This window comes from Thamnophis elegans, chromosome Z (genome assembly GCF_009769535.1).
Source record: "Thamnophis elegans isolate rThaEle1 chromosome Z, rThaEle1.pri, whole genome shotgun sequence".
In the NCBI taxonomy this organism is placed as follows: Eukaryota; Metazoa; Chordata; class Lepidosauria; order Squamata; family Colubridae; genus Thamnophis; species Thamnophis elegans.
The window spans coordinates 136,273,581-136,289,437 of record NC_045558.1 but is presented as its reverse complement, the minus strand read 5'-3'; the positions used below and the strand labels follow the sequence as shown (position 1 = coordinate 136,289,437).

Here is a 15,857-nt window from a genome sequence, read left to right as displayed (position 1 = left end):
CCTCTATAAATCAATTTGATTACATTTCGAATTTTTGTTTTTTTTCCTAATCTGATAAGCTAACCATCTGCCCAGTTTATTTGCATTACAAAAAGTATTGTGTTTTGCATATAGTAAACTAGTGGCTACCTGATCAGAGATCAACATATCAAATTGGGATTTTAATATAGTAATTGCTTCCTTAACCTTTGTATCGCCTGGATTCAATATTAACTCCAACTCTTTCCCTTTAATTTCCTCTTCCAATTCTTTTCATTTTAGCCCTTGTTTATGTCTATGTATTTTGTTTATATTCATCAGTACTCCTCTCATATACGCTTTGCTTGCATCCCATACAAATTCCATAGGTGTTCCCTTATTCATATTCAGAACAAATTATTCAGATAACAATTTTTTACAATCATTAATGTACTTCTCATATCTGAATAAGTTTTCATTCAGCCTCCAAGACCTTCTTGTCTGCACTATCCTTCCCAAGTCCATCCAAACTGGGTTATGATCCGAAAGGACCCTCACCACAATCTTTGTCTTCTTCACCCTAGAAAGTAAATCATTAGTGATTAGTATAAAATCAATCCTTGAAAAGGATTTTTATATTTCTAAAAGAGAGCTATATTTCATTCTGCCTGTTGCATAATTTATACTTTGCTTTTTCTAGCAGATCTTCTCACAATGGAGCATGATTTGCAGCGGGGGGGGGGGGGACAGCAGTAGAGGAAATTCCATACCATTCAAAACATTTAATGGAAAATATGGCTTGTCATGGGGGAGAAAATCCCAAGAATCTTTTTGAAATGAATCCCTGAAGAGGAAAGGGGGCACATTTTGTGATGCCATCTCGCCCTGGCATAAGAAGAACCTGCAGGAAACCACAACAAATTAACTGGCAACCAACACATGAATGGCGTTAAAGCAAACTAGAGTAGCAATATATTTTGGGTTATATTTGTTTTGTCTGTTCATTTCCTTCCCTTCTCTGCCTGAGTGATTTTGTTGCAGATGCTTAGACATTTACTTTTATGGTTCTCTGTTGTTCCCCTCAAAACACTTTTCAGGAAAGGTTTTTGCATGAGATCTCTTAAGATCTATTTCACTGTGCCTCTTGCACAGTAATAGACAGCTGTGTCCTCAGCTTTTAGGTTGTTCATTTGCAGATATAAGTTGGAACTGTCCTTGGAGGCGGTAAAACGTCCTTGGATGGTTGGTGAATAAGAGTTGTCACTAGATGAATAATAGTAAACAAGCCATTCCAGTCTTTGTCCAGGTTTCTGTCTGATCCAATACATGTTGTAGCTGTTAACATTAAATCCAGTGACAGCACAAGTCAGTTTATGGGATTCTCCTGGTTTCTTCAGCGCTGCATCTGACTGGGTCAGAGCTACCTGGGAGAGGCCACCTAATGAGAAAAGACAAAGCACAATTGGATGATGGTTAGAAAGTAAGAGCCATAATAAAGATATTAAATTTCCTTGAGTGCTAAAAAATACCCCATAACATGGACCAAATTACAGACCTTTGGAGAAGGCAGCCAACATGATGAGAATTAAGAAGTGGGTTGTCATTGTGAAGAAGTTTGGGGGGATGAGTTTTGCACCTTGAGTTGAACTTGAAGAAGGAGAAGGAGAGTTTAAATAGGAAGTGAAAATCATGTTGGCTTTGCATAAATCCTGCTGAGAATTATATAAACAGGACATGAAGTCCAGGAGTGTATAGAAATCTAGCAGAGTATATTGTTTTACAAAGAAGATGGAGAGTACCTGAATGTAGACAGTCTTCAACTTATGAGTACAATTTCGACCATCATTTTAGTAGCAAGTCATTGTTGTCACAGGTAGAAGCACCCACTTCACTGGAAACAACTCAGAGTGCATTTGGTCTGTTATCCAGGATGTTGAAGTGTGAGTTAGTGCAACTCAGAGACTGAAAGGCTTTATAATGGCCAAAGTCTACATTCTGAGGCATGTCAGCGTTCCAAGTATCATATAGAATTAAATCAGAGTCCAAGGCAAAACGATCCTTAAATTCCAATTTAATAAAGCAGACACCTTGGCACATTGCTGTGGAATCTGAATTCTGGAAATCACATCAGAATCCCACCCAGTTAAAAGTTCATGATCTTGTACCCATACCCACAGTCCATCACATGGTCCAATCTTCTTCTTCCACGCTGGCATCCAACCAGCTGCTTCCGGTGAGGTGTAAAAGTGCGGAGAGAAAAGATGACCTTGGCTTCCAGTAAAGAATGAAAACAATACATTCCACAATCCTACTCCTGTCTATTCCCCTCCCATCAACTATACTAATGAAACAGCATAATGAAATAAGAGAAAGTGTGGCAGGCCAAAATTTCTAAAAGGAATATAATTGGAGGCCTGACAGAGCAATGCAGATTAGAAATACATTTCAAGGGCAGTCCTAGGCAGGGTACTTTACATTAATCAAACTGCAAAGGGTCAAGGAAATGATCTTGAGGTACAAGACGAAGAACCACTACCAGGAGAAGAGTCAGAGAAAATAAAAGTGAATTTAGTTCAGAGCTGTCATTTGAGAAAACATCAAAGTCAATCCACTCCCCTCATTCTGTCGGAGATAAAAGGAGGGCAGGGCAAGTGCATTGAGATTTGAAAGACTCTATTGCTACATCTTTCTAATAAAACCAGTATTGCTCTACATGCTTTGACTTCCTAATCTGGCTTAGTTTTGGTCACTACACTATAGAAAAGTTGTTGAGACTCTAGAACAAGCGCAGAGAAGAGCAACCAGTATAATTAGGGGACTGGAGATTAAAACATATGAACTATGGTTCCAGGAACTGGGCATAGCTAGTCTAGTGAAGAGAAGGACATGGGGAGACATGAGAACAGTCTTCCAATATTTGAGGGACTGCCCCAGAGAGGTGGGTGTCAAGCTATTGTTCAAGGCAACTGAAGGCCAGAAAAGGAATAATGGATGGACACTGATCAAGGAGAGATTCAACCTAGAAATAAGGAGGAATTATATGACAATAAATAGATGCTGATGGAGTCACTTGATCCAGAAATGAGTACAGTTTGCAAAGAAGAAACAATGAAATTGTCAACTCAAATGTGACTTTCACAGAACTCCACCAAAAAATGTCACAACAGAAAGGGAGATGAAGCCTATTCTAAGGAGGAGAATTGCTCCTCATATGTTAGGAAACAATTGAGACAAATACCGCCCTGATCCATTGTGGTAGGATAGGAAGCACAGAAGAATCTGACTTCCAAGATTTTCCTATTTTAGCTGACTTTTGGTTTTTATATTTCTAAAAGAGAGCTATAATTCACTCTGCCTGTTGCTTAGTTTATACTTTGTGTTGTCTAGCAGATCTACTCAAAATGGAGCTTGATTTCCAAGGGGGGCGGACAGCAGGAGAGGAAATTCCATACAATTCAAAACATTTAATGGAAAATATGACTTGTCATGGGGGAAAAAAATCCCAAGAACCTTTTTGAAAAGAATCCCTGAAGAGGAAAGGGGGCACATTTTGTGATGCCATCTGGCCCTGGCATAAGAAGAACCTGCAGGAAACCACAACAAATTAGCTGGCAACCAACACATGAGGGATGTTCAAGCAAACCCCAATTTATTATGGGGTATATTTTTTTCGTCTGCTCATTTCCATCCCTTCTCTGCTTGCGTGATTTTGTTGTAGATGCTTAGACAACTACTATTGTGGTTCTCTGTTGTTCATCTCAAAACACTTTTCAGGAAAGGTTTTTACATGAGATCCCTTAAGATCTATTTCACTGTGTCTCTTGCACAGTAATAGACAGCTGTGTCCTCGGCTTTTAGGTTGTTCATTTGCAGATAGAAGTTGGAACTGTCTGTGGAGGCAGTAAAACGTCCTTCGATTGTTGGAGAATAATAGTGATAGAGAACAAGCCATTCCAGTCCTTGGCCAGGTTTCTGTCTGATCCAACCCATCCAGTAGCTGTTAACATTGAATCCTGTGACAGCACAAGTCAATTTATGGGATTCTCCTGGTTTCCTCAGTGGTGCATCTGACTGGGTCAGGACAACCTGGGAGAGGCCACCTAATGAGAAAAGACAAAGGGCAATTGGATGATGGTTAGAAGGTAAGAGCCATAGTAAAGATGTAAAATTCCCTTCAGTGCTAGAAAAAAAAACTTAATATGGTCCAAATTACAAACCTCTATAGAAGGCAGCCAGTATGATGAGAATTAAGGAGTGGGGTGTCATTGTGAAAAAGGAATGAGATTTGCACCTTGACTTGAACCTGAAGAAGGAGAGTTTAAATAGGAAGTGAAATTCTGGTTAGCTTTGCATAAAACCTACTGGGAGCTGTATAAATATTAGATGAAGACCAATAGTGTACTGAAATTTACTTGAGAATAGATGATGATATAGAGTGTCTGGATGCAAGCAGTCCTCAACATATGCTCTGGAATTTTGGTTGTTAGATAGTGCTGCCATAAGTAGAGGTAACCACATGACTGGACAGAAATGTTCAACCATTCTTTTCAGTGATCGATAAGAGAATCCTTGTATTGTTAATCAAATCCATTGCTCCAAATGGGGTCATTTTTTTCTCACAGATACTATGCTGTGTCTAGCAGGTCTTCTCCAAACAGAACTTGACTTGGGAAAATAGCAGTTGAGCAAATTCCATACAATTCAAAACATTTAATGAAAAATATTATTTCTCATGGAAATTTTCCCAGGAATCTTTCTAAAAGGAATCCCTGAAGAGGAAAGGGAAGACATTTTGAGATATCCTCTGGTCCTGGAAGAAGACGAACCTGCAGGAAACCACAGCAAACTATTTAGAAACCAATAAGTAAATGATGTTGAAACCATGATAATATGGAATAATAATAGGATCAATAAGTTCAGCATATTCATTTCACCCCTACTCTGCCCCATTTTTTTTTTGTTTTTTTTACTGCAGAATATAGAGAAATCTTTTTGTGACTCTGGAGTGATTTCAGTTGCAAAAGGAAAGGTTTTTGCATGGGATCCCTGCACCATTTCAAACCAATGGCTTTCCAATGTCTTCTTTAAAAAATCCAGTTTTGGAGCATTCACAATCAGACCTGCATGATTCTGGTATTTTAGCTGATTTTTGTGGGGGATGTGTAGATTTCAAAAATAGAGGGACACAGTGGTGGAGTGGCTAAGATGCTGAGCTTGCCAATCAGAGGTTGGCAGCTTGGCTGTCCGAATCCCTAGTGCCACATAATGGAGTGAGCTCTTGTTACTTGTCCCTGTTCCTGGAACCTAGCAGTTTGAAAGCATGTAAAAATGCAAATAGAAAAATAGGTACCACCTTTGGTGGGAAGGTAACAGCATGCCATGCACCTTTGGACTTTAGTCATGCAGGCCACATGACCACAGAAACATCTTCAGACAGTTTTGGGTCTTTGGATTTGTAATGGAGGTGAGCACCGCCCCCTAGAGTCAGGAATAACTAACACATATGTGCGAGGGGAATCTTTACCTTTACTTTAGATTTCTAAAAGAGAGTTGGAATTCACAGTGCATGCCTAAAGGTGATTACTTTATTGTAATTAGCAGAGCTTTCTAAATATTAAAAAAAAAACATTTGGGAAAAGCAGCATGATAAGAAATTGAATTTCATGAAACATTTAACAAAACAATTAATGAAATATATGTGGGAATTGAGGTTCACACAGAACTCTGGAAGATTGCAGAAAAAGGACTGGAATGGGAAATGCAAAACTGGGGGCACAATCTTTCTGGAAAGTGTTGGAATGTCTTGCTCATTTTCCATACCTCTTTACTTTCTCTGCCACTTTGGTTGCTTTGTTGTTTTGTGTGGGTGAGTAGTTGTATTTTCTGGCAGATGCCCTCCAGGGACAGAAGCTGAATGGTTCTGCTTTCTGCTCTTGGCTTCTCCTCTCAAGGGATCCCTGGAGTAATTGTACAAGAGGCAAAGCAGATGGAGTCACTGTGTTCCCTTGCACAATAATACAAGGCAGAGTCTTCAGGCTTCAAATTGTTCATCTGGAGATAAGCTGAAGTCTTGGAATTGTCCCTGGAGATGGTGAATCTTCCCTCCACTTTGGAGTTATACCACTGACTAGTTCCTTGTGGTTTGCTAACCTCTGCCACCCACTCCAGTCCTTTTCCTGGAGACTGTCGGATCCAGTTGATGCTGTAGCTGGTAAAGGTGAATCCAGATGCTTTACAGGTTAGGCGAAGGGAACCTTCGGGGATTAAAACACCCCCTCCAGTCTCCACCAACTGAACCTCTGCATGGCATTCTGAAAATCAAACATCAAAATCGAATCAGGACAAAACCTGAACAGGAACATTTAACCTCCTATTTTTTGTTACGAGAGAAGAACTACCTGAAAGATGCATAAGGAACAGGAGGAAAGTCCAAAGAAGCATATCTACACTTATGTTGCCTTTCCTTGAGGCTAACTGGTGATTGGCTCTGCAGATGTAAGTTTTCAACACTGCTTTTAAGGAGATGAAGCGATTGAATTGATTTGCATCATCTCCAAATTATAAGGACGTGGTCCTTTCTTGGGGACTGCAAATGCATGTGAACAGTTTCAGCTTAAGGTCAACACTACTAACTCCTTTTCTTCTAAATGGAACCTTTAGATAAATGTATTGGAGGGAACAGGTATTAAACAATGACTTCCATATGCCTAATATTAAATTCATACATTTTGTCATTTTCATTAAACATTAAGTTTTTAATTTAATTTAAGAAATTAATTTTAACTCATTCCATATGGACAAACCTAGTCCAATTCTTGCAGATAACCTTAACATTTCATTAAAATTCACAACTGTGAACTCTGTCTCAGGCCCTGGGAATCCTAATAATTGTCTCCACCAAATTAAAGGAGTTGTGCACTTTTCAGCCTTTTCAAGATGTAACAATATTAATTGTGAGATCCAAAATCATTTAACTCCTAGTCTAAATCTTGAAATGGATATTAAACAATTAAGCAAAAGACTCATTTAACTCTCAGAACTAAAAGTGTATGGGGACCCTCTGTCTTTCATGTTTATTTCTTAAAATGCCAATGAAGTTGGGCCATTCCGATCTCCCAAGGAGTGTTGTTCCATTAATTTTGGTTTTTGACACAATTTTAAGAATCTGGATACCATCTTGGAGCAAGCACACACTGCCAATACTGATGGGCATTAAGGGACAATGAGAGAGAATGTAGTAATGTAAGTAACCTGATTCTATGCCTTTATAGGTAATAACTGGCACTTTGAAATATTTTTTGGTAAGAAATACAGTAGTATTCAGGAAGTAGATGTCATTGTTTACAAGTTTGGATCTATGGTATATGTTCTATTTCCTTTTGTTTTAAGAACAGTTTCCTGTTACAGTTAAAACAGTTAACCAGTAAAGCACATGTTGGCTGTACACTTTGTTTGCTCTGTGGTTATATAAACAGAATTTCTAACAGAAGCTAATACTACTAATACAATAGAAGTTTTATAAGGGTTAAACTCTGCATCACCCTAAATTCTCAAACAATGCAGATTAGAAATGTTCCTCCTGGCCTTCCTGTCCTCTACTATCCACCAGAGCCCATTTTAGCTCATACCACTTCATTGACTCCATCCAGCCACCTCATTCTCTCAAGTCCCCTTTTTCTTTTGTCTTCAATCGTTCCCAGCATTAGCCTCTTATCCAGTGATTATCTCCTTCTCATTAGTTGGCCAAAGTATTTGAGTTTCATCTTCAGGATCTGGCCTTCTGAAATGTCAGAGTTGATCTCCTGTAGAACTGACTGGTTTGATCGCCTTTTTCCTATTACAGTTAAAACAGTTAAGCAGTAAAGTACATGCTGACTGTACACTTTGTTTGATCTGTGGTTCTATGAACAGAATTTCTAACAGAAGCTAGTGCTACTAACACAACAGAAGTTTTATTAAGGTCAAATTGTGCATCCCCCTAAATTCTCAAACAATGCAGATTAAAATCTTCTTCAAGAGCAGCCCTGTTGAGAAGCCACCAGCAAAGTAAACATCAGAAGAACCTGACTCTGGGGGAGAACAGTCACATGAGAAAACTTCTTACAAGCCGCTTCCTCATTCTCACAAATTTCAAGGATGGAGGGGGAAGCATTCAGAGTTGAAAGACTATTACTGTATCTTTTTAATGTAAATACTTTTGATCTATATGTATTGGTTTTTCTTGTCTGGACTAGCTTGGAGGTTTGACTGGATGCTGAGTAAGGTATGATTGGTTCAGTTTCTATTTAAGAAGCAGAAATGGAAACATCAGTGAACAGGTTGCTTTGACAAACTTAAACAGTCATTGTTACAAAAGTCATTGTTAGAAAGGAAAGGAGAGCTGAAACAGTTTTACAGCTTTGCAATCAGCAGATAATATTTGTAAGCAATTCAAGCAGCTACTGATTCACTTGCGTATAAGAAAGATGGAAAATGCAGCTGAATCAGACTTCCAACATTCTATACTTTCAGCTGTTCTTTTTTTTAACATTCCAAATGAGAGGTGGAATTCATGCTGCTTATCTCTCATTTACACTTCGTTGTATCTAGTAGATCTTCTCAAAATAAAACTTGATTTGGGGAAAAACTGGGGGAAGTAAATTTCATAGAATTCAAAATATTTTAGGAAGAATATGGCTTCTTGTGGAAGAAATCCATGGAATCTTTCTGAAATGAATCCCTGAAGAGAAAAGGGAGGACAGTTTGAGATGTCATTTAGCCCTGGAAGAAGAACATTTGAGAAACCACAGCAAATTAATTAGAAACCAATGAGTGAAACTTGTTCAACCACACAAACTGTGGAGCAATAATTTCTTCAGTGGTATTTTTGTTTTGCATTTTCATTTTCATCTCTTCTCTGCCCGAGTGATTTTGTTCCAGATGGTTACATAACTTATTTTGTAGTTCTCTGCTGTCCCCTACAGAGACATTCAGTAGTGAAAGGAAAGGTTTTTGCATGAGATCCCTTAAGATCTATTTCACTGTTTCTCTTGCACAGTAATAGACAGCTGTGTCTTCAGCTTTTAGGTTGTTCATTTGCAGATAGAAGTTGGAACTGTCCTTGGAGGCAGTAAAACGTCCTTGGATTGTTGGTGAATAATGGTTGTTGCTACTAGATGAGTAATAGTAAACAAGCCATTCCAGTCCTTGGCCAGGTTTCTGTCTGATCCAAACCATCCAGTAGCTGTTAACATTGAATCCTGTGACAGCACAACTCAATTTATGGGATTCTCCTGGTTTCTTCAGTGCTGCATCTGACTGGGTCAGGACAACCTGGGAGAGTCCACCTAATGAGAAAAGACAAAGCACAATTGGATGATGGTTAGAAGGTAAGAGCCATAGTAAAGATGTAAAATTACCTTCAGTGCTAGAAAAAAAAAACTTAATATGGTCCAAATTACAAACCTCTAGAGAAGGAGGCCAGTATGATGAGAATTAACAAGTGGGGTGTCATTGTGAAAAAGAAATGAGATTTGCACCTTGAGTTGAACCTGAAGAAGAAGAGTTTAAATAGGAAGTGAAAGTCTTGTTGGCTTTGCATAAAACCTGCTGGGAGCTGTATAAATATTAGATGAAGTTCAGGAGTCAAAAAGTGTACTGATATTTAGTTGAGAATAGACAATGATAGAGTGCGTCTGGATGTTGGCTTTGCATGAATTCTGCGGGGAGCTGTATAAATATTAGATGAAGTCCAGAAGTGTAGTGAAATTTACTTGAGAATAGATGATGATATAGAGTGTCTGGATGCAAGCAGTCCTCAACTTATGCTCTGGAATTTCGGTTGTTAGATAGTGCTGCCATAAGTAGAGGAGACCACATGACAGGACGCAAATCTTCAACCATTCTTTTTAGTGATTGATATGAGAATCTTTAGGTTTTTAAGCAAATGTTTTGCTCCAAATGGGATTATTTTTTTTCACTGATACTTTGCTGTGTCTAGCAGGTCTTTTCAAAACAGAACTTGACTTGGGAAAATAGGAGGAGAGCAAATTCCATACAATTCAAAAGATCTAATGAAAAATATGATTTCTCATGGAAATAATCCCAGGAATCTTTCTAAAACGAACCCCTGAAGAGGAAAAGGAAGACATTTTGAGATGTCCTCTGGTCCTGAAAGGAGAAGAATTTGCAGGAAACCATAGCAAACTAGTTAGAAACCAATAAGTGAATGATGTTGAAACCATGACAATAGGGAGTAATAATAGGATCTATTGATTTGGCATATTCATTTCATCCCTACTCTGCCCCAATGATTTTTATTCCAGAATAAAGAGAACTCTCATTTTGTGATTCTCTGGAGACATTTCAGTGGCAAAAGGAAAGGTTTTTGCATGGAAACCCTGCAACATTTCAAACCAATGGCTGTCCAATCTCTTCTTAAAAACTTCCCATGTTAGAGCATTGACAATCAGACCTGCAAGATTCTGGAAATTAGCTGATTTTTGGGGGGATGGGAGTTGGGTTGGAAAAATTCCTAAAAGATAGTGTGAATTCATCGTGCCCATTTAAAGATGATTGTTGTTGTTGTTATTAGTTGTGAAGTCATGTCCGACCCATCACGACTCCATGAATAATATTCCTCCTGGCTTTCCTGTCCTCTACCATCCAATGGAGTCCATTTAAAGTCTTGCCTTTGATTCTATCTGAGCAGCTGCTTTTCCAACTGGAGTTGAACTCTGTTTTTTTTATTTCATCTATGTGGTGAGCAGTGAGCAGGGGGGATTGGGAGATCTGTTCGATTGAGACCATTTGGAACGGAGTTCTGTGAGATCGGCGGATTCGGCAGCTGGCTGCGTGTACTGCCGCCGTGGCCGTTCCCCCCACCCCCCAATGCCTTGCTCGCCCTTTCCAGCCTCTCCTCTCACCCCTCTCCTCTCGCCCCTGCGCCCCTGCGCCCCTGTCGGGTTCCGGCGACCCTGAGTGATCGTGCTGCTCGGAGCGGAGAAGGGGGCGCCGTGCTGACATTGTCCATTGCTGAGTCGGTGAGAGGCCTGGACGCCTCCCCCTCCTTCTTTTCCATCGCAGCCTTTTGGATACCACTCCTGTCCCTCTCCATTACCGGTGAGCCTTACCATCTCCCTACCCAGCATTGAGTCTCCTTCGCCTCGGCTGGGGCCATCTGCTCTGGTCATTCTATCTGCCCTCCCTCTGACTGTTTGCTGCCTGCCATAGCTCCAGTTAATTAGGTAGATTTAGTTAGGTTTAGGTTTATAGTTATAGATAGTTTAGGCGTAGATTAGATATAGATTTAGGATATAGTTTAGGCATAGATTAGATATAGATTTAGGTATAAGTACTGGAGACTGTACCATCTGTGGGTGCTCTCGACCTTGGGGCAGGGCTAGTGGAGACCGGGGTTGGGGTCGTGGCTAGGGTTGGGGGTAGAGTTAGTGTGGGGGCTAGGGCTAGGCTACGCTGGGGTTATTAGGATTAGGCTGGTGTAGGGTTAGAATGGGTGAGCTTAGTTTGGGTTGGTGTTAGTTTTTGGTTTAGGCTTAGAATTAGGATTAGCTTTAGGTTAGGATTAGGTTTAGTAGTAGGATAAGGTTGGAATAGGGCTAGGAGTGGTAGATGATGGCAGCCGTAGGGGTCAGGACTTGGCTCTGTAGGAATTGGTGCCCTTTATCCCGTCTTCTGGAATAGCTCGGGCCAGTCCCAGACGTTGGCCCCACAGACTCTCCCCCCCCCCCGGATTCTGGACCCTGTTCAATCTCAGGGGAAGGAGAAGAACTACCTCCTGACATGGGGGCCATAAATTGCTTGTTGGATCCGGAGGACTTAGGACTGGAAAGCTGCTATGTACCAATACCGGACCATTATCCCATGCCCTCTCCGCTTACAGCCACTTTATATGCTACTGACTTTGGACCTGTGGCCTGGGAAGCTCTTCTAGGACTCAGAGGAGGAGAGAAGAGCGGAGCAGCTCGCCCTCCATCTGCACACCATTGTCTTACATTGCACTAGCACAGTGCTCTGCGAATTTTTTAGGAATGTAGTGTGAATGGTATGCTTGGTTGATGTTTGCACCCACTTTTTTTAAATTCATACTGTTGTATTTTCTGTTTTTAACTTATTTCGTGGGGACTGCATGGGTGAGTGGCTGCGTGTGTATGAGAGGGTTGAGAGTATTGCCTGGTGTCTCCTCCACTGAGTGCCACTGCAGAAGTGGTAGGGGCCCAGACTTACTTCCCGTCCTAGAATGAGTGTTAAGGATTGCCTGCTGGATGGTGCGGGAGCTGTGGGAGGAGTTGTGGGGTCTACGGTAGCGGGGGAGGGCCAGAGCATTACAGTCACTATGGGGAGGGGCAGGTATGATGGGAACTTCAGGGCTGGCCATTACCGGGGAAGGAGGGTTTGCTAAATCACAGAGATCCCTCCTTCCGGCCCTGTTAGTTCCACTCCAGGGCCAGGTGGCGAGAATTGTCAGGGCCCTGGTCTCAGGCTGTTGTTGCTAAATGCCAGGTGGTTCACAAAGCTCCCCTTGTGCGGGACCTAATTTTAGATGAGGGGGCAGACCTGGCATGTATTACTGAGACCTGGCTGGGCCCAGAGGGAGGAGTCCCCCTCACTGAAATGTGCCCAGAAGGTTTTCAGGTGCTTCATCAGCCGCGACCCCAGGGAAGGGGTGGAGGAGTGGCTGTCATCGTCCGAGGGTCTTTAGTTCCTCGTAGGATCCCTGCTCCGGAGTTTGTCGGGTGTGAGTCCCTGTTGATGAAGCTGGACCTTGGTGGTCAAGTGGGTCTGTTGCTAACGTACCTACCTCCCAACAGCATTGCAACAGCCCTCCCCTCGCTCCTCGAGTGAGTAGCCAAGTTGGCGGTGGAGTTCCCCAGGCTTATGGTTCTGGGGGATTTCAACCTGCCTACACTTGGTGAACGCTCTGATGGGGCGCAGGAGTTCATGGCTTCCATGACAGCCATGGACTTGACCCAAGTAATTCGAGGTTCGACTCATTCAGCGGGTCACACACTTGACCTTGTATTTCTGTCGGAGCAGTGGAGATGTGATCTAGAGTTGAAGGGCATTAAAACCTTGCCCTTGTCATGGTCTGATCACTTCCTGCTGAGGCTTGACATTCGGAGGCCAATCCCCCACTGTAGGGAGGAGGAACCGATTAGGTGGTTCCCCCCCAGGCGCCTGATGGACCCAATGGGGTTTCAGACGGCACTTGGAGAAATACCTGACACTATCGTCCACAATCCGGTGGAGTCCTTAGTCGCTGCTTGGAATACAGCGGTGGTGGGGGCTTTAAACCGGATTGCACCTTTGCGACCTCTCCAAGGCAGCGGATCCAGGAGGGCTCCTTGGTTCACCGAGGAACTCCGGGAGATGAAACGCCAAAAGAGACGCCTAGAGCGCCGCTGGAGGGCCAGTAAATCTGAGTCAGACCGAGCACTGATGAGAGCCTTTATTAGAGCCTATCTCGTGGCAATACAGGCGGCGAAATGTTCGCATTTTGCCGCCCTTATTGCATCCGCCGAATCGCGCCCAGCCGCCTTGTTTAGAATAACCCGCTCCCTCCTGAAAGGGAGGGATGCGGGTGACCCTCTACAGGGTAGAGCTGAGGAATTTGTTCAGTATTTGACGGATAAAGTCGCTTGGATTCGGACAGAGCTGGACTCCAATTGCACGATACCAGCCGAGGTACCGGGGAGGGTCTTGAGCATGCTTTATGGATTGAGTTTCAACAGGCTTCTCCTGATGAAGTGGACAAGGCCATGGGAGCGGTGAGTGCCTCCACTTGTATACTGGACCCGTGTCCCTCCTGGCTGGTCTCGACCAGCAGGGAGGTGACACGCGGCTGGATCCAGACGATTGTGAACACCTCTCTCCAGGAGGGAATCTTCCCACCCCTCCTAAAGGATGCGGTGGTGAGACCCCTCCTGAAGAAATCGTCTTTGGACCCAGCCATTTTGAGCAACTATCGTCCAGTGGTGGCCTCGCAACTCCGACGGTCCTTGGACGAAGCTGATTATCTAGACTCTTTTCAGTCGGGTTTCAGGCCTGGTTGCAGCACGGAAACTGCTTTGGTCGCGCTGATCGATGATCTCTGGCGGGCCAGGGATAGGGGTCACCCCTCTATCCTTGTGCTTCTTGACCTCTCAGCGGCCTTCGATACCATTGACCATGGTATCCTTCTGCAACGGTTGCGAGAGGTGGGGGTGGGAGGCACCGTTTTGCGGTGGTTCTCCTCCTACCTCTCGGACAGGTCTCAGTCAGTGTTGGTCGGAGGGCAGAGATCGACCCCAAGGCCTCTCAAGTATGGGGTGCCACAGGGTTCGGTCCTGTCCCCCCTCCTGTTTAACATCTACATGAAGCCGCTGGGTGAGATCATACGCCAGCATGGGATTAAGTATCACCAATATGCAGACGATACGCAGCTGTATCTGTCTGCCCCGTGCCAACTCAGCGAAGCAGTAGAAGTGATGTGCCAGTGCCTGGAGGCTGTTAGAGTCTGGATGGGAGCAAACAAGTTGGCACTCAATCCAGACAAGACCGAGTGGCTTCTGATGTTCCCTCCCAAAGATTGTCCAACTGTTCCATCTCTCAGGCTGGGGGGCAAAATTATACGCCCCTCAGAGAGGGTTCGCAATTTGGGAGTCCTCCTGGACACACAGCTGACTCTAGAACACCATCTGTCAGCTGTGACCAGGGGAACCTTTGCCCAGGTTCGCCTGGTGCACCAATTGTGACCCTACCTGGATCGGGAGGCCCTTCAGACAGTCACTCACGCCCTTGTGACCTCAAGACTGGATTATTGTAATGCGCTCTACATGGGGCTGCCCTTGAAGAGTGTTCGAAGACTCCAATTAGTCCAGAATGCAGCCGCGCGAGCGATTGTGGGTGCACCAAGGTACACCCACGTTACACCTATCCTCCGCGAGCTGCACTGGCTACCTATTAGTCTCTGAATCCGCTTCAAGGTGCTGGTTGCTACCTATAAAGCCCTACATGGCATCAGACCTGGGTACCTGAGAGACCGCCTCCTGCCGATTACCTCTCTCAGACCAATTAGATCGCACAGGTTGGATCCCCTCCGGATTCCATCTGCCAGCCAATGTCGGCTGGCGACTCCCCGGGGGAGAGCCTTCTCTGTTGCAGCCCCAACCATTCTTTTTAGTGATCGATATGAGAATCTTTAGGTTTTTAAGCAAATCCATATTCATTTCATCCCTACTCTGCCCCAATGATTTTTATTCCAGAATATAGAGAACTCTCATTTTGTGATTCTGTGGAGAGATTTCAGTGGCAAAAGGAAAGGTTTTTGCATTGGATCTCTGCACCATTTCAGACCAATGGCTTTCCAATCTCTTCTTTAAAAAATCCAGTGATGGAGCATTCACAATCAGACCTGCAAGATTCTGGTATATTAACTGACTTTTTTGGGGGATGTGTAGATTTCTAAAATAGAGGGAACCAGTGGCGGAGAGGCTAAGACCCTGAGACTGTCAATCAGAGAGGTTGGCAGCTCAGCTGTTCGAATCCCTAGTGCCACATAAGGGAGTGAGCTCCCGTTACTTGTCCCAGCTTCTGCAAAGCTAGCAGTTTGAAAGCATATAAAAATGCAAGTAGAAAAATAGGGACCACATTTGGTGGGAAGGTAACAGCATTCCATGCGCCTTTAGTGTTTAGACATGCCAGCCACATGAACACAGAAACATCTTCAGACAGTCTGGCTCTTTGGATTTGAAACGGAGGTGAGCACCGCGCCCTATAGTCAGGAACAACTAGCACATATGTGCGAGGGGAATCTTTACCTTTACTTTAGACTTCTAAAAGAGAGCTAGAATTCACAGTGCATGCCTAAAGGTGATTACTTTATTGTAATTAGCAGAGCTTTCTAAAAATTAAAAAAAATA

General features: G+C 43.1%; 1 gene segment (V, D, J or C); it reads right to left on the bottom strand.

The window, feature by feature from the left end:
• Positions 1–8,970: 8,970 nt before the first annotated feature.
• On the bottom strand, positions 8,971–9,451 carry LOC116521977. The segment is given in 2 exon segments: positions 8,971–9,284; positions 9,403–9,451. Coding segments are annotated over 2 exon segments (363 nt in total).
• Positions 9,452–15,857: the final 6,406 nt, after the last annotated feature.